Source organism: Sardina pilchardus, chromosome 5 (genome assembly GCF_963854185.1).
Source record: "Sardina pilchardus chromosome 5, fSarPil1.1, whole genome shotgun sequence".
Classification (NCBI taxonomy): Eukaryota; Metazoa; Chordata; class Actinopteri; order Clupeiformes; family Clupeidae; genus Sardina; species Sardina pilchardus.
In genome coordinates this window covers 2798624-2822864 of record NC_084998.1, presented here as the reverse complement: position 1 = coordinate 2822864, position 24241 = coordinate 2798624, and the positions used below count along the sequence as shown (strand labels likewise).

The 24241-nt window shown below is 41.1% G+C and overlaps 1 protein-coding gene across 1 annotated transcript; it reads right to left on the bottom strand.

Annotated features, from left to right (window-relative positions):
* Positions 1 to 9458: 9458 nt before the first annotated feature.
* Positions 9459 to 14616, bottom strand: LOC134079730 (GTPase IMAP family member 9-like). The gene is made up of 4 exons (XM_062535808.1): positions 14385 to 14616; positions 13640 to 13789; positions 12434 to 13304; positions 9459 to 9492 (listed from the first exon to the last, which is right to left on the bottom strand). The coding sequence occupies exons 2-4, from the start codon at positions 13770 to 13772 to the stop codon at positions 9459 to 9461; spliced, it is 1038 nt and encodes a 345-aa protein (XP_062391792.1). The 5' UTR covers positions 13773 to 13789; positions 14385 to 14616.
* Between the last annotated feature and the right edge of the window lie 9625 nt (positions 14617 to 24241).

The window sequence follows — 24241 nt, the reverse complement described above, 5'->3', positions numbered from 1 at the left end:
TTCATTAAGAAGCTCTTAAGTGCTATGACCTTCTTAGGAGCTTTCTTAGAACGCTTCTAAGAAGTTCTTGGCACTTAAGAGCTTCTTAACGAATCTGGGAAACCCGGCCATTGTAAGCAAGCTCTGAGTGCACAACTTTGTGACACCCCAAAGGGAGCAAATGAATGTAAATTGAGAAAGAGTTCAATTTCACATTGCTCCTTCAAGGAACTGTGTCTACCTTCTAAAATGTCCATATATTTTAACAATGGTCTTCTCATCAATGGTTATCCTGACAATACTCTGAAAATCCCTCATACTCATCAGTTGTTCTATGTCATACACATCCAAAAAAAAAAGCCACAATAAAGAGTGCAGAGACACACAAAAAAACATTATTAACATTAACAAGACAGTAAAATTTACCCACAATCCCTAACTGCTGTAGCTAGGACTAGTTGTAGGGTAAAAGTCCAGCTCACATTTTTGTTCCAACCATTCACTCAATTACCTGATTCTAATTAGCAAAACATTTAAGCCAGGTGTAGCAGCTCATTAGTGAAATCACCTGTACTGTTTTTACTTTGTACTTTTACTTCTGACACCTCTGAATTTATGATATGGTCCCTGCAGATTTGTAATGGAAAGAGGATAGAAGAGCTGCAGGGCGAAATCAAAGCGCCGGCATCGAGCTGGATTTACCCAGTCTAGTACTCCTGCACAATTTAATGCATCTTAAATTCATTTTAAGCGGTAAAAATCACTACCATGTCAAGGCGTTTATATATATATATATATATATATATGTGTGTGTGTGTGTCAAAGTCTGTAGGACTATTGACTTCGTATCATACACAGGCAAGTGTGAGGTGTGGGCCAGGTACACCACTTTAGTGAGCCTGTCCTCTAGCTAAAGGGAGCATATGGAACAACAACACAAACAACAACAATAATAATATGCAGCAGGAAAGGGTAGGGTGGTGGGCCAGGGTGCCTCCCTTTAGTGAGTCCATCTTGTGGCTAAGGTAAGGGAAAGGGTGAGGTTTGATAAGGAAGACAAGGAGGAACAATATAAGTACATACTGTACACATGGCCATATATAAGGCTATATAAATACAAATATACAATCAAATTATCTTAATAAAGAGGGTGGGGGTGTGGGCCAGGGTGCACAACTTCCAAGTTCAAGTTCAAGTTTTTTTTATTGTCACATATACTTACTGCATTGTAGTGAAATTCTTGTGCCACCGTTGCAATAAGGAGGGGTAAATAAACAGTAGGTAGTGTGTGTGGGGGGGCACATATAGCCAAACTATTCATATATGTACACATCATACAGTCATTCACAAACACAACCAGCATAAAGTATAAATAAGCCTCATGGGTATGGGACATGACCATTCAATATTCTGACAGCTTGCGGAAAGAAATTATCTTTGATTCGTGTGGTGTGAGTGGTGATGCTCTGGTAGCGCTTGCCAGAGGGAATGAGCTGGATGGCTGACATCTTTGATGATGGACGTAGCCCTCCTCTGACAGCGTGTGGAGTACATCGTTTGAAGCTGAGGGAGGTCAGCCCCAATGATCTTGGATGCAGTCCTGGCAGTCCTTGACAACACTTTCAGGTCATGAGCAGACAGGTTCAGTGTGCCTCTCCAGTGTCAGGAGAACCAGTGTCCAGGTGACAGGATTTGCAGAACCAGGCGGCGTAGATGGTAATCCCTGAAGCCTCACAGTGGTCAAAGAAAACATTATAGGTTATGGTCTTCTTGAAGCTCAAACATAAACATAAAGCAGTCTTTTGCCTCATCGTCCCCATTTAGTTTCCTGCGCGACACCTGCTGTCTGTCTTCTTCCTTAATGGACAAAACGGCTGGGCATGTTGACCTACACGGTCGGTTCCACTTACAGATGTAGTAGTCTGTGAAACAGAAACATAACCACACATCAACAACTCTACTCTACAGAATATACTGTTTTAAACATGTTAAAGTGTTTAAAATCCTACCTCCATGATGTACAGCATGTTGCATGTGGTTATTGATATGGCCCTTGAATTTATATTCATGACCTGTGGAAAATTTGCAGCACGGGCATCTGTAGATCCCCTCTAGATATTTCTCGTTGGCAGGACAGGAAATGTGTTGGTTGCTGAAAACATTGACACATCATAAATGTTATTTAACATGATAGTAAAGGGGCTTATGCATGGACCTCACCTTATACAAGATTTTCTGCGCATGCCATTTTTGTGCTACTGGCGTAATATTATTGGCGGAGGTAAATAATCTGAGTAAAAACAATAGCGCCTTGCACTTAAGGTGCGGCCGCTTCAGCTTTTACAAGTCTTTTACAAAACCTAGGCTGGGTATTGAAATGGTCCTTTTGAAACTCGGGCCTAGCCCAATAATTAAAAACAGCCCAAACAAGATTTTTGTGATTGCCGAAACTTGAAATATCAACAACAGTGAAATGAAACTGCTCCAACTGGTCTCAGAGATGGGAATTGTGTAGCACATGTTAATGTAGGGAGTGTGTGGGGTGTGGGCAAACTGGAAACAATTAGATATGATTCATCATTTATTAGGTCCCCGACCAGTCCACGGCTGAAGTGCCCTTGAGCAAGGCACCAACCCCTCACTGCTCCCCGAGCGCTGCTGGTTTGGCAGGCAGCTCACTGCTCTGGGTTAGTGTGTGATTCACCTCACTGTGTTCACTGTATGCTGTGTGTGTTTACCAATTCGGTTAAATTGGGTTAAATGCAGAAACGGAATTTCCCTCACGGAATCAAAAAAGGATAAATTCTATTCTATTCTTCTATTCTATTCAGTGATGGGCAAGTTTGCCTGTGCAAGTTTACAGAGGAAAGGGCACACAACGGCGACCAGTCCTATTGCCTATGCCACTCTTACATGTAACAGAAAACAAAGACATACTGTATGTCAATGAGGTGGAAGATATTAAGGCATGTGTGTGTGTGTGTGTGTGTGTGTGTGTGTGTGTGTGTGTGTGTGTGTGTGTGTGTGTGTGTGTGTGTGTGTGTGTGTGTGTGTGTGTGTGTGTGTGTGTGTGTGTGTGTGTCTGTAAAGCAACATAGTGTAAACTGGTTATCATGATGCATCTTCATGAATGTGTAACCAGCTGGTGTAGTTTCACACTACTGTATGGTCTTCCCAGCATCTTAAAAAAGACATGCTAGCAATAGACAAGTTGTCTTGTTCATTAATATTTTGTAATTTATTTGTCAAGTTGTCAAATAAACAAGAAGAATTGAAAGATCAGCTGAATGCATTATGAGCTCATGACCCTGTAACCAGAAATGTGGATGAATAGGAGAGAGGACCATTGAGTCAAAATATCTCTTAGATAGAGGAATCAAAAGACTCTAAAAAGACTTAAAGAACAGCCAATAATCACAATAGAGTGCAAAAATAACATTACACATATTGAAATATTGGTGATATGTGTTGACATCCTTACAGATACGGAATAAACTCAAATTGTAGATGCATTTAACTCCTAATATACCAGACCCTGTCACAGACAAGTCTGTATGTTGATTTTCTGTGACATGCTGTAAATGTATTTTCTTGATTGATCATATGTTGGTGCTATACACAAATTGATTATATCTAACGTAATCTCCATAAACATAAGCATTGATTTTAAAAGCATAATAAAATCAAACCACATGCAATGATGTACAGTGCCCATGCTTAAGTTGGCTAAAAAGAGGAATAAGAAATCATCTTTTGGAACGTGATCCTAATGCCTTAACTAAATAAATGAGGAAAATCCAATCTTTAAGGACACCAATTTTCTTCTCTTGTGAATGAATAATGTTCTTCCTTGAGTACACCCCTATGTTCAATTCCCATAGAGGCAGGCAGATTTTCATTTTTAAAGGCCAGTTATTTCAAGTCCCCTTGGCCTTTGGAATTAAAATAGCCCCACATCATCACATACCCTTTACCATACCTATATTGCCATATTTTTTTTTTCTGTTAGCCTATTAGCTAGCTTGATTTGCACAGTGGGCTCTAATGGTTTGACACTCAATACAGTGTATTAAAGGTATACTATGCAACGTTTTTCAGTTAATCAATTCGTTCCATACTGTTATATATGATTAAATGAGTCATTACCGGTCGAACGGTGTTTTTTTTGGCCGCTCTAGTGGTCTGTAGCGGTAAAACCACACTTGCAACTTCAGGAGACACCGGGCACGCACCCATGCTCTACTCCAGGAAGTGTCATGTAAAGTCTCATGAAAAGGCACGGCAGACTGACCGATTGAGGAGTTTTATCAAATATACACGCTAAAGCTGTAGGGGAAGCTCTGCAGAGAAATATGCAAGCATAAAACGAGCAAAAAATTAAAAGTGAAAGCGAAACCGGCGATGAAATCGCCAATCCTGCATAGTATACCTTTAAAGAGGAACTATGCAGGATTGGCGATTTCATCTCTGGTTTCGGTTTCGTTTTCGCTCGTTTTATGCTTGCATATTTCTCTGCAGAGCTTCCCCGACAGCTTTAGCGCGTATATTTATACATATATAGGCTATATATAAATATATAAATTGCAAGCGTGGTTCTTCTTGTTCTTTACGCGTCTCAGACTTCCAGATGTAAACAGAAGACGATACGTCTCCTGCAGAAACTGCAAGGTTGCAATAGCGGATAGGGACACTGGGGGCGGGAGGAAATGTTACTGTTTTCGATGAAACTGGTCAGTCAAGCAAAACAACGATTTCTGAGTGATTTTATGACTATGAAAAAGTTGCATAGGGTCTCTTTAATAGGCATAAACTGATTAAATGCACCTTAATGCAAAATGTGACAAATTTAATTTGGGAGGTGGGCTTAGTCAATTTTCTCACCCTTTTTGCTACAAAACTACACCCACATTGTTCACCCACTGCTTCATGTACAGTATCTACATCAGCCACCAGCAAGCACTCCTTGTCCTCTGCACCAGCCCATGCCTAAAGTATTGTACATGAAACTGCCCCTGCCACTGCAGCTCCTCCACCTGCCCCTGTAGCTCCTGCCCCTGCTGCTGCTACAGTTCCTCCACCTGCACATGCTCCTGCCCCTGCTATTGCAGCTCCTGACTTTCCACTTATCACGCCTACAAGAAGAGTTGCTAAAAGCAACTTGTCCCCATATATTTTAAGAAATTCCAAGAATCCATTAGGTTTCTCAGCTCTACTCTCTTCCTCTCTTCTAAGCCTTTCTGCATCCCTCAACATGTAATTAGTGTAGAAACGTCCTTCATTCTCCTCCACCATTCTATTAATCTTCTCCAGCAGTTCAGTGACCTGATCTCTGTTTCCCATGTCTTTGTTATTAAAGACGTGATATCTCTGTCCACACTGCTGGACCAGATTACTGAGATCTTTGCTCTTTTTAATGTGCTCTTCTAAGTTCATCCCTTCTAACTCATCTCCATGTGTGAACAGAATGAGTGTGTATTTTAGAGCCCCTTCCCCATAAAGCTCTCTGATCAGCTGAATAACCTTTACTTCCTGTTCTGTAAATCTTGAACTTAGAGAGAGAACAATGAGAAAGGCATGAGGTCCTGGACTAGCCTCATAAACACTCCTGCCTAATTCTACAGTTAATTCCTCCTGTGAAAGATCTGTGTCAAACAGCCCTGGGGGGTATTTCACAAAACCAAGATAGGGGATTTAGACAGGCTTACTGGGTTATCCTGGATGAACATAGCCTTGACTTGGTTTCACAGAAGAGATCACATATAAGTTACCATGGGAATTTATACTTGGAAGCTAGCCTGCTCCCGACCAGGCTAACAGCCAAGCTAAGTTAATTCTAATGGTAATTACATTATCTGATTGGTTCTGCTAGCTGTCAGTCAAATCAGACCTCCATGCGATTTTTTCAAAGAGCTGTATTCCATTTACAAATATATTATTTGCTACTTGTATTTACTCGCAAAACACAGCAGAATGGCTGCCTATACCATATGGGTGTCATTTAAATTATGGTGGCCTTATAATTAATAACATACTTGTTGTTTGCTTCTTTTTTGACAGACGTTTGATGAATAGCCTACTGTAGTAGTTGGTTGGAAGTGGAGGGGACATTTTTCGAAGGTGTTTTCAACTAATTCGGCTTTTAAGACAAATTAAGATAATATAGGACATACTTTGTGCATCTTTGCGGTGGCAAAGAGCTTTCTTAATGACGTTGCGTGCTGAGACAAGGAAGCTCTCACACGTGGGTGCATACGTAAATTTGCATTCAGTTGATCTGCCACACCTACTACCGCTATGTAACAGAAATACTCATGATTCCCATCCAAAAAAGTACAACTTTACCTCGTTGTTAGTCTATATCAAAAGCGGTTGTTCACTTTGTGTGCAAGACGCTATTTTTCGCGTCTTTTGTATTCCCACCGTGAGTTATTTGGGGGAGAAACGAGAACGCGCACACATACCGAATAACTTACACCTGTCTTGACCTAGCCCCCTCAACTCATCTGCGCTCAGCATTAGTGAAACGTATTTAGCATGTTTACTTTGACCAGGCTTGGTCAACCGCGTGTGTCGTCACTTATCTTGGATCTACTTACTCTGGTTTTGTGAAATAGGCCCCTGCAGGAGTATCAACCACAGACACAAGCCTCCCACCAACAACTGCCTGATGAGCCATAGACTGATGTGTTACAGAGATAAAACCAGGTGCTGCATGAAATCTCTTTTGGCCCAGTATGGTGTTTCCGGTTGAACTCTTCCCAATACCAGTTTTTCCAAGCAACACCATTCTTGTCTCCGGCGATCCCATATTCTTCAAACGTAGAGACCTTGATGAGGAGAGGGCTTAAAAAAAAAAAATCATTTTAAATTGTGTGTGTGTGTATATAAAATACACACACAACACACACACACACACACACACACACATCACTGGGATAGCCCAGTCTGTTTTCTTCAATCAATTCAGTGAAACTGTGTCATACCAATATTGAAGATCTGTTAACATCCAGGGAAAGTTCGCGTAGAGTACCCCGCATCTCATATATTAGCAAGGCTAACACAGGGCCCTCAGCGCTGCCCTCAAAGATGGAGCCCGCGTTCTCATCAAAGAGGAGCTGTTTCTTGGCTCTCTTCTTTGTCGATTTAGATAGCGGCGAGGGGCTAAGGGGGCTTAACTCATCTGCACTTCTCTTCTCTGCCGATTCCATTGCAGTTGTCAACAAATAAAACTGCCGTCAAGGCACTTTTGACTCAGTTCAAGAACAAATATATAGAAGGTGGCATTGCAAGTTCACGCTTAAGCGGCCATCTTAGCTGGAGCCCAACCGGAAGTCCCATCCATACATTTTTAAGTTATCTTACTAACAAACAGACAGACAAACAAGCCCCTATGAAAACAACCTATTGGCTCATGTAATAAGCCTCCCGCGAGTATTTGCTCTGCTGCCAGCTTGTGACTCCATGTCGCCCAAAATGATTGATTGCATTGCATTCTCCACATGTTTAACTACATTTTCGTGTACCACATCAGCATTTTCATTCACTTATTCTTTTGTAAACTGCTTTAAAAATACTGTTGGACCCTCCTCTTATCGCCCAGCTGCCTCCGCTTTACTATTAACGTTGGGCCCATATGGTTCCCTCAGCTTTGCATTCATCCTACCTGTGCGTCCCTTTTAGCATTTCACCTGCTGCCAACCTGTGACTCCACATCGCCCAAAATTCTTGATTACATTGCTTTTGCCACATATTCAGCTAAATGTTCGTGTACCACATCAGCATTTGAATCCAGCGAATCTTTTGTAAATTGCTTTAAAAATACCGTTGGACCCTCCTCTTATCGCCCAGCTGCCTCCGCTTTATCTTTCATCCTTGCATGTCTTTTAAAACCACATTGCCCGAAATGCTTGATTGCATTATAGACTATTCTACACATTTTAGCTAAATGTTCCTGTACCACTTCAGCATTTTCCTTCAGTGAATTGCTTTACAATTACCTTTTGGGCCTTAGTGGCTGCCTTCATATCGCTGCCATTCACTCCTTCTCTTTATTAGGCTAATATTAATTAATTAACTCTTTGTCACAGCCTCTGCCTGTTCTTGGCTAAGATTTTGTGGAATACATTTCTAAATAAATGAGACTTATAGTCCGGTGCGACTTTTACATGGCTTTTTCCTCTTCATGCCGCATTTTTTGACTGATTCGACTTATACTCCGGAGCGACTTATAGTCCGGAAAATACGGTACTTCGTACATCTGGACGATAAACTGGACTGGTAAGTCAACACTGAAGCAATATACAAGAAAGGGCAGAGCAGGCTGTACTTCCTGAGGAGGCTGCGGTCCTTCAATGTCTGCAGCAAGCTCCTCTGGATGTTTTACCAGTCTGTTGTTGCCAGCGTCCTCTTCTATGCTGTGGCATGCTGGGGAGGAAGCACAAGGAAGAGGGATGCTGGGCGACTAGACAGGCTGGTAACTAACTTAAGTCAGTCAGACGATTTCTTTTCACTTTGTGTTAACTCATATTACTCAATTGTAAAAGTTTGTAAGACAAAATCACAAAAAAAAGTTTAGATAACTGTTTGTTTCTCATTTACCACGTCTTTCTGATTTTTTGAGTTAGGCTATATTCAGAGGTGTAAAAGTCCAGCTCACATTTTTGTTCCAACCATTTACTTAATTAGCTGATTCTAATTAGCAAAACATTTAAGCCAGGTGTAGCAGCTCATTAGTGAAATCACCTGTACTGTTTTTACTTTGTACTTTTACTTCTGACACCTCTGCTGGTAAGGAAGGCTGGCTCTGTTGTGGGAGCTGATCTGGAGTGCATCACTTCAATATCAGACAAAAGGACCCTGAACAAGCTACACAGCATCCTGGACAATGACTGTCATACACTCTACAGCACTATCATACAGCAGAAGAGCTTGATCAGCTGGAGACTACGCTCCATGACATGCACAACAGACAGACGGAGGAAGTAATTTGTACCCAGGGCCATACAACGGTATAATGCTTCACTGAAGGGAAAAGGAGAGTTGGACTTCTATGCATAGTATATCTGCACCTCCACCCTATACACTTACATGGCATGGCTTACATGTCTACCCTCTTTTTGTCCATATATTTGACCAATGACTAATGTCTGCATCAATATCTAACTATCCTTGCACTGCTGCTATAACTCTTATATTATTACTATGTTAGGTTTATTTTAAAGGAACCGTATGTAGGAGTACTGCAATTACTTTCAAAATACTGTAGAGCGGTGAATCGCCTCCCCCTCCCCTCTGAGTCACGGTTGCCAGCTAGCTGCAGCAGGAACGTAGGCTGCTAGCTTTCAATGGCAAGTGCTGTTTTCCTCAGCATAAAAACAGAGAAACGAACTCTGATAATGCATTGCGAATGTAGCAGGACGCACACTGCTTAATTCCAAATGGGTAGCAATTAACTTGCTCTCCTTGCCCCGCCCCTGTGCTTAATTGCTTGCACCTGAAAAGGCCTTCAGATCCCTATAAAGGGGGTAGAAGAGAGGCCATGTTGGAAGGGGTCTTGAATGCGTGATCCCCGGATGGCTCTCACCCCAGCTCCATGGGCTCTGTCCCTAGCATTCGGTCAGTAGCACTATGGCTGTTTTGCAGCAAGCCAGCAATTGGATTCACTCGCCCTGTGCACTGGATCTGCTTTGGTCCGTCAAGGACTGCTGGAAGCACCCTGCCCCGTGGTGCCTGCTCCCTTGTCATATGTACTCCATGTTGACCAAAGTGGCCTGAGCTCGGGTGGAAGCCGACAGACGAGGCTGCTCTGTTTCTGCGCTTTTTATCAACACTGTGTGTTTGTGTGTGTCTGTGCGTGTGCGCACACATGTTGCATGTGCTGTCCTGTGCTCCCCACACTCCCGGCGACATCCCAGCAGCAGCCAGTGAAGTCTGTTCGGGTGGCTCCAGCTTCCTGTTTGGCCCCGTTGTCGTCTGCTGATGGCATTCCTGTGTGTGTGTGTGTGTGTGTGTGTGTGTGTGTGTGTGTGTGTGTGTGTGTGTGTGTGTGTGTGTGTGCCTGTGTGTATGTATGTATAGGTGTAAGTGTAGGTTTGTCTTATGTTTGCCATTTGCCAATGGCCTGTTGTGTATTTGTGTAGTATTTTGTTTTGTCCTTGTATGTGATAATTAGGTATATTGGGCTGTTTGTTTGGGGGAACTCCTGTGGTGGTCGCCACTCCCCTTTTCGTGTGCTGTGTTGAATGTAGCTAGTACTACTGTTAGTCCACCTTGTGGTCGTGCCTGTGTGGAGCACTTTGATTGCCTTTTGGGGTACAGCGCCCGTTAGCAGGGTTACCTGTTAAAGTCACAGCCTGATTAATGTCCTGATTTCTGTATGTCTGTGTACATGTTGTCTTGCTGTTATGTAATAAAAAAATATATGTAATGGGAAACCACGTCTCTGCCTCCTCACCAACGACACTGTGTGTCCTATTGGTTCTAAGGGATGTCCCTGGGTTCCCTCTAATACCTGGGGTGGCGTAGTCAATTTCCCCGCAATGCCACACTAACGTTAGCAATGACTACTAGCTGCTTTTATTTCCCAATTAATTCCTTAGCCTACCTTTTCAATTCAATGACCCACCTCCTCCATATATGGCCAACATACTTTGCACGAACTTGCATAATTTGTTCAACTGTCATGAAAAGGCTATTTAAAATGTCCATTTACAGTAGCCTACAAGTAAGTTAGGCAAACTGATGAATCTTTACCTGTCCAGGAGCAAATTAACAACACTGACGTCTGCCTTCAAATTCTTCTCCGTTTTCAGCCGTCTCAATCTCCTAAATCCTTGTTTTATTTAGACGTATTTCGGATTCATAACAAGGTCTTTTAGGTTCCATAACGTTAGACATTTTTTATCCAACACGTTTGTAGCTGCAGCTGTCTATGGTGGTAACTAGCATAGCTGGCAACCCGGATGGCGAAATACTACTATGTGATTCGTAGATAAGTGTAGGGCGGCGCATCAAACCAAAACACAACATAACAACATCAACATCAGTTGAGGGCTGCAACTTCACTTTTAAATGAAAATATCTTGGCCGGACTACTGTTGTCAGTGATATAAGTATTTGAAATTAGCATGATTTCTAAATGTCTAGTGACATGTCAGGGCCATTTTATGATTAATTGAAATAAATGTCCTACATACGGTTCCTTTAATTGTCCATATATTTATACTAGTACTGTTATTATTTTTACTATGCTTACATTTTGTACTGTACATATTTATTGCTGGTCACTAGAATGTAATCTTGCACTGTTGCACTGTTGGACTTATTTGCACTGCCAACTTGACACACACCTCATACTGGATCACAGTACCAATCCTCAGTACATTCATGCACATCTTATCAATAGTATTTTGCTGCTCCTTTAGTCATGTTGATTTGTTGATTTGCTTTGTATTTTCCTGTTTACATTGTATTGTATGTTGTGTGTGGTGTCTTAAGCTGCTGGGACCTTGAATATCCCCTTGGGGATCAATAAAGTATTTATCTATCTATCTATCTTTTGTAATAGCTTGCCCATCACTGCATTTAGAAGTTATGTATGATTTCATGTTTCAAAGCTATTACTGTGAGTAATAGCTTCTCTCTTTCTCTCTCTCTCTCTCTCACACACACACACACACACACACACACACACACACTCAAAACCACTATTTTTTATCATAGCAAAACCATGGAAGACTTAGATCAAATTTGACTGAGGGTGGTGAATTTCTCAGGGTCTGTCATTTTCAAAAGTGTTTTCAATAAAGACAATAACATTTAATAGAAATCAACCATCAATCACTTTTTTGGATTAAACAATGCAACAATGGCAGGACAGAAAATGTGCATGTCTGTTATTGAATCATCAAAATATCTTTCAAGTGCTCTACAGGACAGAAGAATCATTCCATTATTTTTAAAAGCATAATAAAATCAAATCACACTGTAATGATGCAGATCGCCTTTCACAGTAGGCTCTCATTTGTTTGACACTCAATACAGTGTATTGACACAAACTGATGCTAATTTAATGAACCAGGCAAAATGTGGCCAATTTGAGAGGTGGGCATAGTCAATTTTCTCCCCCTTTTCCAACAAACCTACACTCACATTGCTCACCCACTGCTTCATGTATTTACCTCAGCCACCAGCAATCACTGTACTTTGTGCAGCACCAGCCCATGCTCAAAGTATTGTACATGAAAATGCTCCTGCTATTGCAGCTCTTATACCTGCCCCTGCCCCTGCTATTGCAGCTCCTCCACCTGCCCCTGCCATTGCAGCTCCTCCACCTGCCCCTGCCCCTGCTATTGCAGCTCCTCCACCTGCCCCTGCCCCTGCTATTGCAGCTCCTCCACCTGCCCCTGCCCCTGCTATTGCAGCTCCTCCACCTGCCCCTGCTATTGCAGCTCCTCCACCTGCTCCTGCCCCTGCTATTGCAGCTCCTCCACCTGCCCCTGCCCCTGCTATTGCAGCTCCTCCACCTGCTCCTGCCCCTGCTATTGCAGCTCCTCCACCTGCTCCTGCTATTACAGCTCCTGTCCCTCCACCTATCAGACTAGCAATTACAGCTCCAAGAGCCAACTTTTTCCAATATAGTTTAAGAAATGCCAAGAATGGTTCCTCAGGTATTCCCTCTCCTTCTCCTCTAAGCTTTTCTGCATCCTTCCACATGTCATCAGTGTAGTAACATCCTCCATTCTCCTCCACCATTTTGTCAATCTTCTCCAGCAATTCAGTGACCTGATCTCTGTTTCCCATGTCTTTGTTGTTTAAGACATGATATCTCCATCCACACTGCTGGACCAGATCACAGAGATCTTTGTTCTGTTTAATGAATTTTTCTATGTTCCTCCCTTTTAAGTCATCCCCTTGTGTGAAAACAATGAGTGTGTACTTTAGAGCCTCTTGCCCATAAAGCTCTCGGATAAGATCAATAATCTGTATTTCCTGTTTAGTGAATCTTCTATTTAGAACAATGAGAAAGGCATGAGGTCCTGGACTAGACAAAAAAACACTCCTGCCTAATTCTACAGTTAGTTCAGCCTGTGAAAGATGTGTGTCAAAAAGCCCTGGAGTATCGATCACAGACACAAGCCTCCCACCACCAACTGCCCGATGAACCACAGACTGATGTGTTTCAGAGGTAAAGGCTGGTGATACAGTAAATATATCTTTGCCCAGTATGGTGTTTCCTGTTGAACTCTTCCCCAAACCAGTTTTTCCCAGCAGCACAATCCTTGTCTCGTGCAAGTCCGTAGTCATCAAATTTGGAGATGGTGTTGCTGGTGGTGAGGTTTTTAAAAAGAAAAGCCATTTTAAATTACTTTTGCAGAAGAAACATACTGTATATGTCTGTCCACTGGTCAATGACTAAGTACTGGAAGTGATAGCCCAGTCTGTTTTCTGGAACCGATTTAGTGAAACTGTGTCATATCTGACAGGCTTTTAAAGATATGTAACACATATGTTAATGACTCTTCAGAAATACACAGAAATTAAAAAAAAAAAAAATTCTCCAAATAACATTAATAAGCATCCAAAACCTGTCTCAAACACAATTTCATGTGATCTAATGTTTAATATGGTAGATGTATTAAAGTAATATCACAAAACCTACCTTTACATTTTTTCTCTTGTGATTCCCAAATCCTCATGATCGCTTCATCATCCAATTCAATTGTTAGGGTGATTTCTGGGGACTGTCTTGCGATTGCAATATCCCACACATCTGATTTCCCCATTTTAATCATACTCTCCTAGAGCAGTTCTAAACACATACAGATATACAATGTTAAAGGAACACTTCACCATTTTTTCATATTAAACTATGTTATTCCCTTAACTAAGGCTGCGTTCAGACTGCCAGCCAAAATCCGATTTTTAGCCCATTCCGATTTGAATCAGATGTCACTTTTGTAGTCTGAACAGTGACAGGTCACATGAAATCCGATTTTCCAAAATCACATCCGGGAGGTAGTTTCATATCGCATTCGTATCGGATATGGGCAGATGCATCTCAGTCTGAACAGCTCCCAACACTCAGATCGGATTTGACTGTCCGTGACGTGACTTTACGTGCGTGACCGCCCACCTATTTCGAGTTGTAGAGCAACATTACGGCTACGTTATGTCTTTTGACCATGTTATATTAAACGTGACTTAACAATACTCAATGCTAAATAGAGCATTATACAGTCTCTGCTCTGTTTCTATGGAAGTTGCAAGAATCCACATTGTTCTATTAAATGGCGTTAAATAATTAAATAGCCTTCCAGGAGTTTGAAGCAGAGCTTGCCACTGATTAGTTTCGGTTTCTGTCGCGCAAATGCGCACACGTATGCATGCATTCAATGAACACTCACCTAGTTGTATTGTTCTATGTTGAATCACACCAAATTAGCAAGTATTTCCTCCTGATGGCAGAAATGTTTGTTTTTGTTGCTACAGCAACCTGTCAGATCTGTTACTAATGTGACCCAGTCTGAACAGAGCCATATCCGATTTGGACACTTGCTAAAGGCAGTGTGAACAGTCAGCCCTAAAAATCGGATATGAGAAGGAATCAGATTTGAATCAGATTCGTCTGCAGTCTGAACGCGGCCTTAGACTGGTTGATACATACCTCTCACGTTTCAATGCGTGTACTCACTGGCTCTGGTGCGCGCCGCTATTTTGATAGGACTTAGCTAGCCAGGTTCATTCATTAGGATCCAAACAGAGAAGTTAGAAGCGACCAAACATCTCCGTGTTTTTCCTACAGTTACACGAGTAGTCACACGACCAAGTATGGTGAGACAAAATAAAACGTGGTGTATTTCTAAGCAGGTAAGAGGGATAACTATATTGTGTGGTGGAATAACAATTGGGAGCACTTGGACTCGGTGCAGTTATATCCTCACTACAAAGTGAAACTGAAAGTGCAAGAGTGAGGATATTACTGCACCACACAGTTATCCCTCTTACCTGCTTAGAAATGCACCACATTTTATTTTGTCTCACCATACTTGGTCGTCTGACTACTCGTGTAACTGTATTTTAATAGGGAAAACATGGAGGTGTTTGGTCGCTTCTAACTTCATCTCTGTTTGGATCCTAATGAATGAACTGGGCTAGCTGAGTGCTATCAAACTTGCGCCGCGCGCCACAGCCAGTGAGTGCACGCATTGAAACGTGAGAGGTATGTATCAACTCGTCTTAGTTAAGGGAATAGCATAGTTTAATATGAAAAAACGGTGAAGTGTTCCTTTATTATCACATACAGAGACCATAATAAGTATTTGAACCCAAGCTTAAGTTGACTGAAAAGAGGAATATAAACCCTTTTGAGCCCATAACTGTAAAAAAGCATTTGCCCTTGGTGTTATCTTAACTTCTATTCTTTTGTTTAAACAACTTTCAAGAAATATGTGCCTGCAAACTAGTGAACACAGTTGATTCAAAATGGAATTTGTTGTTATTTTCACTCTGTAAAAAGGTTTTGATCAATAACTCTTTTCTTAACACTTGGAGGTCCGGTATGAAGGGTCAAAGTAACAATAATTAAATATAAAGTAAATTACAAAGTAAAATGTCATGTAAGTCATATCACCAAGTATCAAATTTAAATATATCAACGATTATTAAATGTAATCTAATTTAAAGTTTAAATCAATGTCATTTGAATTTTGAATTACATTAAACTTTAAATCAATTGAATAAGAAGTTGAATTAATTTGAAGTCATGCATTACATTTACATTTCCCTGTTGTTCTCATTTTGAATGAGACTTAAAATTTCAGCCTCATGCAATTCCGTGCGCCACCATTTAATTCGAACGCCTTTACTTCAAACTTTGGACTTTGGTACTTCAAGGTTGTACTGTTACCTGTCAATCATGCTATGTCCCCCGCCCCCCGCCCATCCACTGAATCTGAGTTGATTTATCAGGTCTTTAGGAAGACTCACTCACTCTGGGCGAAATTATCACCACGTTGTACACTGTACACAGAGGTGGGAGTAACAAAAAAAACAAATCAATGGCGGTGGCTCCGGAGGTCGTAACTGGAAATATTAAATGTGAATAAAGGTTTCTTGACCACTTTTAATGGCTTATTTTGATACGGTTTATTGTTTATATGCTAAACAAATGTTCAGGACACACTATCATTGAAGGTTAGCTTGTTAGCTTGTTAGCTTGTTGACCCATTATAACCAATTGAAAACACATAGCAAGCTAGGCGACTAGATAGTTAGCACGCTGATATGAACTGTGGTGTTTCTGTAAATTATGAATTGTTGTCAACATGAAAACACTCAAACGGAATTATGTGTGTATGCCACTTGAACATACTTGGGCTAAATAAACCCCTGAATGTAATCTGAAGCACTGGACTGTCTAGCTAACTAAACACTAAGCTAACCACTAACCACTAAGCTAACCTGTTGACCACTGAGCCGAAACGCTAGGTGTGTAACAACTGGACAACACCCCCTGGGTGAAATTTTAGCAGGCGTATTTCGCGCAAAGACAGTAGAAGATCTCGCATGGTGACATGCTCTGTGGAAACCCAGCGTCAGACGAAGGACGAAGGCTCTAGTGATGGTGATGAAGTGGGGGAAACTATAGAGCTCCCCAGTCCCGCCCACAGCCTAGTCCGGAAGTAAAAATCCAATACAATTTCTCCATTGACAATTGGAGAATAAGCCATAACATCGTAACCGTCCATGGTAGACTTAAAACCAGCTACGATGTGACTAAGCGATTATACCTGCTCATATAGATGTCAAAAGTTAATGGGGGCATCAACCTTGTTTTGAGAAAACAATGCTTTATTCACGATTTAACGAGAGAGTACTACACTACCCGACACCCTAACGTGTAAAACTGGTGAAAGCAGAGCCTTTGATTGGTAGAGATCGCCGTTGCCATGGCAATGCCAAACAAACTGTACTCAGCTTTTCCCGCGCCTATCGTCCAGCTTCGTCTCGCTGGAACTTCAAAACTTAAAATGGCTGCAGGGCTGATCAGGACCGATGTGTGGTCTTCCGAAAAATAACGGTTTTCTCATCTTGAAGGTTGAATTTACTCAATGGAAACGGTAGGAAGTAATCATCTTCTTTTCTCAGATTAATATGGAACCATGTTAAACTATCTTTAGGCTGCAAATGTTGGAAATGTGTTTACGTTTGCAAAGCATCCTGGGATTTGAGTTCTCTATCTCGGAATTTAAGATATGTACACAGTCTTGTACCTTTCGCTTTTTTTACATTTTCTGTTCATTTTTTCACTCGAAATTATAAGTTATATGCTTATGAGTCACATCGTAGCTGGTTAGCCTAAGGCATGGTCTAAAACTCTTTATATCCGAATTTTTCCAGAAGTCAATGGGAGAAATGAATGAGAATTTTACTTCCGGACAAGCACCTCTCTCGGAGGAGGGGCGGGACTGGGGAGCTCTATTACTAAAGAACTGATAAATCGACTCAGATTCAGTGGATGGGCGGGGGGCGGGGGACATAGCATGATTGACAGGTGACAGTACAACCTTGAAGTACCAAAGTCCAAAGTCTGAAGTAAAGGCGTTCGAATTAAATGGTGGCGCACGGAATTGCATGAGGCTGAAATTTTAAGTCTTATTCAAAATGAGAACAACAGGCAAATGTAAATGTGATATATGACTTCAAATTAATTCAACTTCTTATTCAATTGATTTAAAGTTTAATGTAATTCAAAATTCAAATGACATTGATTTAAGCTTTAAATTAGATTACATTTAATAATCGTTGATATATTTAAATTTGATACTTGGTGATATGACTTACATGACATTTTACTTTGTAATTTACTTTATATTTAATTATTGTTACTTTGACCCTTCATAGTCCGGGGCCTTTTCAGTCACTTTGAAGCAGTCAGCTATACCTTGAGATTTTTAAGTTTTTCATCTAACTAAAAACATCTATGCAAAAGTGTCACATACTGTATGGTTATATTCTAGAGGTCCTCCACAATAATTATATGAGAGTAAAGTGGATGTAATGAAATGACTTTTTATTATAATTCAGTGGAAACACAACTATTTCAAAATGATTTTCAAAGGTTAAAGGTCAAAGGTAAAAAAGACACTATAAATATATCGAGCTAAGACTTTTAAAGTTTCAACCTTGAAAACAACATTGGTGTTGGCTCCATATAAGTAAAAAGAACATTTACAGTGCCCTCCATAATTATTGGCACCCCTGGTTAAGATGTGTTCTTTAGCTTCTAATAAAAAAAAAATTCCAAATAATATAGGACCACAATTTTAAAAAGCGTAAAATCCAACCTTTAATACAAGTGCATTTATTTAGAAGGAAAAAAATCCCACATTAAAGGTAAACTATGCAGGATTGGCGATTGCAACGCTGGTTTCGCTTTCGCTTTTCGTTTTCTCTCGTTTTATACTTGCATATTTCTCTGCAGAGCTTCCCCCGAGCTTTAGCGTGTATATTTTACAAAAGTCCTCAATCGGTCAGTCTGCTTTTTCATGAGCATGATCGAGACTTCACATGAGACTTCCTGGTCCATGGGTGCGTGCCTGAGGATTCCTGAAGTTGCAAGCGTGGTTCTACGGCTACAGACCAATAGGGCGGCCGTAAAAAACATCGTTTGACTGGTATTGACTCATTTAATCATATATAACAGTATGAAACGAATTGATTAACTGAAAAACGTTGCATAGTATACCTTTAAGAAATAATTATTTTACATCAAATCATGTGTGCCACAATTATTGGCACCCCTGATGTTAATGCTTTGTACAACCCCCTTTTGCTAATAAAACAGCACCTAATCTTGTCTTATAATGTTTCACAAGATTAGAGAAAACAGAAAGAGGGATCTTTGACCATTCCTCTTTGCACAAAATCTCCAAATCATCCAACGACCTGGATTCTCTCCTCTGCACTCTCCTCTTCAGCTCACCCCACAGGTTTTCAATGGGGTTGAGGTCTGGGAACTGAGATGGCCATGGTAGGAGCCTGATATGGTGTCTGGTGAACCAATTCTGTGTAGACTTGGTCATATGTTTAGGGTCATTATCTTGCTGAAAGACCCAGTCACGACCCGTCTCCCGTCTTTCGGGCAGAGGCCACCAGATTCTGATTTAAAATGTCCTGGGGCCTCATGTACAAAGCTTGCGTACGCACAAAAATGCTGCGTACGCTAACCCTCACGCTCACGTCCGGATGTACAAAGACTGACTTGAACGTGAGAATGTGCGGTCCTCCACGCAAGCTTCATGCCTGGCGTACGCACATTTCCAGTGTGTATCGTCAGTTGGCGACACATAGAGGCAATGCAGCGAAACAACATTAGTTGATCACAAATCAAGGCCTTTATTTGCACAGCATATTGTGAAATGTGGGCTATTACATGTAAAAATAGCACTTCGAATAGGCATATGTTTCTAAATAATTGGCCATGCAACATGCGTTTAAAGTAGCCTACCAAAAGTATGCAACAGCCTATATCTGCAATTGAAACTGTAGTCTTATCAGAGGATATCAAGAATTAGGTAGCCTAAAGTGAAACGTATAGAGATAGTGCCTATATTTAGTTCCATACATGATTATTCACTTGCTTATCAAACATTTCAGATTTCGAAGAGCTTTCCTTCCTCGAAATCTGCGATGAATGTGGTCGGCTTCACGCATATGTCCATGTCTAAAACATTTTCCGGGTGTTTTCACATTTACAGATGATAAAGACGTAGGCTACTGTGTCTTTACCATGTTGTCTGATAAGAGCACTTCTACCTCGCAATCGCTGGTAATAAACTTTTAAAACTTTTTCGATTTGATTATATAAATTATTACATTTTGTAGCAGGTTCAAGAACGGATGGATCCACAAATGATTTTTTACTCTTATTAATATTGTGGGATAAGCCATTTTGCCTTCGCGGAGGTCTGAGTTTTCGAGTAGCCTTCTAGTTAGCATATTAAAATGAGTGTGATTGAGGGAGGAGAGAGGGTGGAGTATAATGCTCGTGCATGTGCGCTTAATTTCACGTTATTTGGGATGTACAAAGGAAAGCTGCGTGGATTGCTGCGTACGCATGGTTTCATACATCTGAATTTTTTTGTGCGTACGCTTCTTTCCAGATTTTCGCGTACGCAATGTTTTAGTAAGAATTCCACGCAAGTCTTTGTACATGAGGCCCCTGGTATTTCAAAGAATTCATGATGCCATGCACCCTAACAAGGTTCCCAGGCCCTTTGGAAGAGAAACAGGCCCACAGCATCACCGATCCTCCCCCATACTTCACAGTGGGCATGAGGTGCTGTTCTGCATACTCATCTTTTTGTTACGCCAGACCCACTTAGAAGGTATTAGGAATTTCTTCTTCCTCCCTTCCTTCCTCGGTCCTCATTCTCACTTATCTACTAGATATAAGAATGATGGGGCGGCAACAATGGGATAGTCTATCCAGTGCTAGTTGCAGTTTCTGCAGGAGACGTAATCGTCTCCTGTTTACATCTGGAAGTCTGAGACACGTAAAGAACAAGAAGAACCACGCTTGCAATTTATATATTTATATATAGCCTATATATGTATAAATTAACGCGCAAAAGCTGTCGGGGAAGCTCTGCAGAGAAATATGCAAGCATAAAACGAGCGAAAACGAAAAGCGAAACCGAAACCAGAGATGAAATCGCCAATCCTGCATAGTTCCTCTTTAGGAGAGGCCCCATCTACCAGATGCCTTGAAAAAGGAGCAAAATCTTATGTTGAGTTTCACCTGAGGGGGCGCTAAAATATTTTTTTTTTATTGTAAATGTTTATGTTGGTGTTCTCAAAAGACCTGTAACTACATGCATTTATTCTGTGAATGGGACTCGGTACAATAGTGATACTTTACACACTAAATGTCCATATACTTTGTGCTTTCCACATCAATTTTCATGGTCTTACCACCTACCCCACATAGCATTTCAGGTGTATGAAAATGACACAAAAATACGAACACGTCTTGTTTTATCCTTATTATTATCATGATCAATTGTTTTGGAGACTTCACATTTCTAGACAACATTAACAATGGATTATTACGGTGGCCCTGAAGTGCAAAAACACAACGGCAAATCACATAACACAAATAAGACAACACAACAGAAAAAGAAAAATCACGGCCCCGAAGTGCACAACACAACGGCAAATCATACAACACAACACAAAAAGAGACAACACAACGACATTAACCGAACGGAAAAGGTACCCTTGGGCGACATGAATAGTCGCTGATTGGACAAAAGAACTGGCCAGCGGGGTGTACTACAAATCTCGATTACAGATGGTACGGGTTGAGAATGCTCCTTTCTTTCCCGCACATCGGGACTCCCGAAGCATCGGGAAAACTGCAACCGCAAGGGGGCAACATAGACCGCCCTAATAATATGAAGGTTCGGCTCATGGAAAAACCCGAGGACACCGCGCTGGTGACAAGCGGAGAAAAGAGACATGACGCTCGGCATGTTAGATTGCAGTTGCAGAGTTTTCGAATGTTTACAGCCTACCTCACAGCTCTCTCACTCGACGTAGCCTATAACTCAGTCAGTCCAGCAGAGATGCCAGAGCAACGTTTTGGTCAATGGAGAGGGAGAGAAATGCTCCGCATATCCGTCTCATTTACAGTTTTTCACAGTTGCTCAAACACTAAACCCCAGGCCCCAGCCGTGGCGCGACTGGCTGGGGCACCTGCACCGTACGCCGGCGACCCGGGTTCGATTCCCGCCCCGTGGTCCTTTCCGGATCCCACCCCGACACTCTCTCCCACTCACTTCCTGTCTCTCTCTACTGTCCTATCATTAAAGGCATAAAAGCCCCAAAAAAATATACTTTAAAAAAAAAAACACTAAACCCCATTCTCTGAATCAAATTCTCAAATGCCTGAACACATTATGCATTCTGATGCACTTCTTAATTATATTGATAACCAAACAACGCAGAAGTTGAACACAATTAGTGCACAGTTGTCTCCATTTGAACACTACCACTCAAAATTGATAACACTTCTGTCTAATGATGTGACAACCAATATAAGTCAGTTCAGAGTTGACAGAGACGCAGGGGACAACAAGTGTGTGTTACAGTAGAAGTGGGGTACAAGGAAGAGGAGGGTGCAGGTAGGAGGAAGAGGATGAAGAGAAAGACAGAGAGTCCCAAGAGTTGCAATACTGTAAATGATGATATTTGGGCAACAATCATTGACCATGTTCTGGTTCATGGAATGCCAATGAGAGAAGCAGAACTTCATGGTCCAACCCAAAATCAGTGGTTTCTCTGTGGCGTCAATAATCCAAAGATTCAGACTACAGAAGAGAAATAGCGTAAATGTCCAGTATCATACAGTACAGTAATCACTGAACATCCACTGTTACTGCACACTTACTACCCTTTGAGCTCAACTCTGAGAGAGTGAAAGAGCTGAGTTATCAGTATGTCCAAGTAAGTCTAAATTTAGGCACAATACAATATTACAGTATTGCATACTTACAGTACTATCAGAGTCTGTGGCATCACAGTACAAATCATATTGAGTACAGTATTGGCCTGTCTTTCTGTTCACTTACAAAACTATTGATTTATATCTTCATATAGGCTAGAGGATATGAGTAGAGAGTGATATAAGTCCTTACTCTTTCTTTATTTTCATTGTGGTATTTTATTTTTCAAATTAGAATGAATACAATTCCTCCAGGAGCCATAAACCCTGCCCTGAAAACTGTGTTTTCCATTGTTTGGTGTATTGTCTTATCACTGCTCTGCAGGAGTGTAATTTTGCCTGATGTGTTCAATGATTTGAGACCATTAGTTAATTTTGAGCAAAGTTAAAAGTGTTTTGAGGTGATTGTTCAGTTTTGCAACAAGATTGAAGGGTTTCGAGAATGTAGTTTGAGAAATGAGTTTTGTGTTCACAGTTTTGAGAAAAAGGTAAAGAGTTCTGAAAAAGGTGTTCTAGCAATTGTGAAAAACTGTAATCATTAAAATGAAAGTGATGACTGGCGAAATTAATCAAACGACGTTTCAATAAACCATTGTTGAAATGAATGAAAATGGTTTTAGAAACCTATAGGCCTATCAGAAGGAAATAGCCTTCAATTCAACCTGAAATAGGCTACTCGAAAGGCAACCTTAGATTAATTCATGAATTCATTAGGCTACGGTTACAAGACCGCATTTCCGTGAATAGGCTATTATTGTCAATGTCAAGGCGAAGACGAAAGAGATGGACAAGATGGACATTTTGGCTACATATACATGCTAGGAATACTGTATAGAAATGTGTATAGGCTATTTTAAAACGGAGGCATGTTCATTTTAACCGGCGACGCTGGGTAGCCTACATGTACCCAGCACTTGTTATCACAGATTTTGTCCCCACCACTTTTGACGACTGAAAATAAAATGTATTTAACAGAAATCTCTTTAATACATGCCTATGCTTGTCACTTTACTTATAACCGTAGGCTACATGCATGGAGAAGATCGCGCATTTTGTAACATTGTAACAATGGATGGTCAGATATGCGATAGGGCAGTGAGGGTGATTCATTGTAACCATCGACTAGGAGGCCTAGCTCCGCAATATAAGTTTCTAGCAACGTATGTATCGTATGCATGTTCATGTTGATTCAGAGATAGGCATAGACTACCATAGGCTGCTGGGCGTCAAGCTATATGACAGCATTTTATCATGTGGTGAATTAATAACGAACGTCACTTTAATATGTCAGAACTTTTGATCGGCGTTTCAAGTCCATGACGCAAATAAAGCATAACGGTGTTAACAATCTAGCTGTGGCGCAACTGGTTGGAGCATGTGCAAGGTACGCCAGCGATCGGGGTTCGAAACCCACTCGATGAACCTCTCCGGAACTCATCAAGAGAAAAGTTGTCGTTTTACTAAAAAATGAAAGATTTTCTGTTTTGCGATTTTTTTTATGTTTGCGATGTCTGCTGAAAAGAAAAGTTAATAGCCTATGTGAATTCGTGGTTCAGCGCACACTCACACACATTTTTACATTGACATAGTGTCGGGCTCAGGTGTCGAGAGAGAAGAGGGAGAGGCAGTCGTGCCACATATAGGTAGGCTATAATGTAGTGAACTGGTTAGACGAGTGTGGGGGAGGGGGCATGATCGCACAAGACAATTGCTCTTCATGAAATGGATCTCACATACGGCTGTCTACTACACCAT